Source organism: Tupaia chinensis, unplaced genomic scaffold, assembly GCF_000334495.1.
Source record: "Tupaia chinensis unplaced genomic scaffold, TupChi_1.0 Scaffold000020_1, whole genome shotgun sequence".
In the NCBI taxonomy this organism is placed as follows: Eukaryota; Metazoa; Chordata; class Mammalia; order Scandentia; family Tupaiidae; genus Tupaia; species Tupaia belangeri.
In genome coordinates this window covers 504,406-506,892 of record NW_006159450.1, presented here as the reverse complement: position 1 = coordinate 506,892, position 2,487 = coordinate 504,406, and the positions used below count along the sequence as shown (strand labels likewise).

Genomic DNA, 2,487 nt, shown 5'->3' with positions numbered 1-2,487 from the left:
TCCTGGGCGCATGTGGGCGGTTGGCAGGGGTGGTCCTGGGCGCATGCAGGCCGTCCTGGGCACATGTGTGCGGTTGGCAGGGGTGGTCCTGGGTGCAGGCAGGCCGTCTTGGGCACATGTGTGTGGTTGGCAGGGGTGGTCTTGGGATGCGTGCAGACGGTCCTAGGATGTGTGTGGGCAGTCCTGGGTGCATGTGGGCGGCGGGGGTCCTGTGGCATGTGCGGGCAGTCCTGGGCACATGCGGATCATAGCAGGCCCCCACCTAGTCCCGGGGCGCGTAAGGGTGTTGGGGACATGGGTCGTAGCAGGTCTCCTCCCAGTCCGGGTGGAGCCATCCCTGGGCCAGCCAGCCTAAGCTCATCTCAGAGGATTTCCGAAGTTCCCCCAGGATGGGAGGAGCCAGCCCTCAGGGCCACCGATGTCTGAGGACATCTGAGCTCGCTGCCCTGGTCCCACCGCCCTCTCCAAATGGGAAAAAAATACACCATGTCTTTTTCAACAACCCAAAATATTCTGAGAATTGCTACTCCAGAGTTTTTTTGTTTCGGTACCAGCAGGTGGAGTAATGGTTACATCACTGGACTCCCATGTAGTAGACCACGGTTCGAGTCCCAGACCCGGCAGCTTAAAACTCACACCAGGCACATGTGCATGTGTGCCCAAATTCCTGAGAGGCGAATGGAGGAGGGACTGTGGTGTGGCCATCCCCCCAGGGGGGTGACTTCTCACTTTCTTTCTGTCTCTGTCTCTCCAGTGAGCACACATACCCTATAGCAGAAATCTCTTTGAAAATGTTTGTTTCAGTAGAGGGATTGTGTGTCTTTCGCACAGAGACAAGTGTGGCACGATTCTGGGCTGACGTCTGAAGCGTGCGACCTTAGTCTGGACGAGTGTGCACATACATACGCTGTCGTTTTACCGTTTACGAAGAATTTGCCAGAGGGCATATGTCCACTTAGAGATAGAGCTCGCTCGCAGTGGGGTGCAGTCCTGCCGCAGCGCTCCCCCACTCTCCATCCCGTCAGGACTTGCGGCGTGCCTGCACACGCTGGCTCGTTTTCAAGCTGCTGGGATGGGGAGTCACACTGCAGTGGGCCCATGCACCCCACTTCCGATGCGCAGTGCTTGGCGCTGCACTGTGGGGCCGGCCGTGCGGGTGCACTGTGCACAGGCTCGTGGGGCCAGGTGTCGGGGCACTCCCTGGCTCTGACTTCCTCCTGGATACAGCAGCCCACACACCCTCCCAGGCCTCAGGTGGCTGGCATGGCCTTCCCGGTGCTCTGAAGTTAGGGCAGGACTATGAGCCTCACTCCCCACAATCTCAGGACACGATGACCCATGAGTGCTGCTGAGGCTGGGAAGGAGCCCCATCTGGGGAACGAGTGGGCGTCCATCACTGTGGACTAGGGACCTGCCTCCTGCTGACCCCTAAGCTGGTGGGGTCAGTGTGGGTCTTGTGCAATCTCTGACCCTCCGTTTCCATTTGTGTCCCCTCCTTGTGGGGATTCAGTGAGCTGGGAAGGGCGCAGAGCATGAGGCTGCAGCGTGACCAGGGAGCCAGGCTTGCTGCAGTCGCTGAGGGGGCTACAAGGAAGGGCCATGGGCGGAGCACGGGGGCGGGAGAGCTGTGTCTGTGCTGAGGCTGGGCTGGATGCCCTGGCGTGCCTCAACCCCTGGGGGGAGGCCTGGCGTGCCCTGAGCCCCTGGGTGGGGTCCTGGCACGCCCCGAGCCACATCTGCCCCCCAGGTACTTCTTCCTGTCCGTGGCCTCGGCCTCGGCCTGCCTGGTCTGCCTGCTCGCCCTCCTGCTCTACGTGCTCATCCAGTACTTCGTGGACCCCAGGGAGCTGCGCACGGACCCCCAGTACAAGAGTATGCCGCACCGTCCTTGGCCCGTCTGCATGGGGCCGGCCCTGCTCACAGCCTTGTCTGCAGCAGTCTCTCGGGGAAAGTCTGGAGGCTGGGAAGGCTCGGCTCAGCCTGTTTGGGCTTCCTGGAGCAGGACAGTATCCGGCAGGCTCCAGCCCTGGGTTAAGGGCAGCAGCTCCCCAAGCCCCAGGAGGTGGTGCCCCAGGGAGGGCCAGGCATGAGAGAGGCCCCTACCTTTTCCTCTGTCCTCCACGGCCAGTCCTGGTGTGCCTGCGGTGGGTGGGCAGGGTGCCTGTCCTGCAGGGCCAGCTCACCGGGCAGGGCAGAGGGCAGGCGGGGCAAGCATGGCTGCTGGCTCAGAGGCCGGTGGGCAGGTTGGCTCAGCTCTGCCGGCTGGGCTGGGGGCCACACCGTGGTACAGTGTCTGCCGAGTGGGAGGGAAGCCGGCCGGCCCGACGTCCTGGGCTCTCCGTGTGGCCAAATCCAGTCCCAGACGTCCCTTTGAGAGACAGGAGATGCCAAGGCTGTGAGTGGGCCAAGAGGAGGCAGAGGCTGGAGTACCGTACCCACCACAGGGAGGCCTGAGTCCCCCGGGGGGCAGGAGGGCGAGGGGCCCCC

The 2,487-nt window shown here is 62.9% G+C and overlaps 1 protein-coding gene across 1 annotated transcript in view; it reads left to right on the top strand.

Moving 5' to 3' along the window:
• The window catches only part of LOC102468219 (putative palmitoyltransferase ZDHHC11), a 54,303-nt gene that overhangs the window by 8,542 nt on the left and 43,274 nt on the right, over positions 1-2,487 (top strand). The window contains exon 6 of the mRNA XM_006140128.2: positions 1,748-1,872. Coding sequence (XP_006140190.1) covers positions 1,748-1,872 — 125 coding nt within the window. The remainder of the gene's footprint in view (positions 1-1,747; positions 1,873-2,487) is intronic.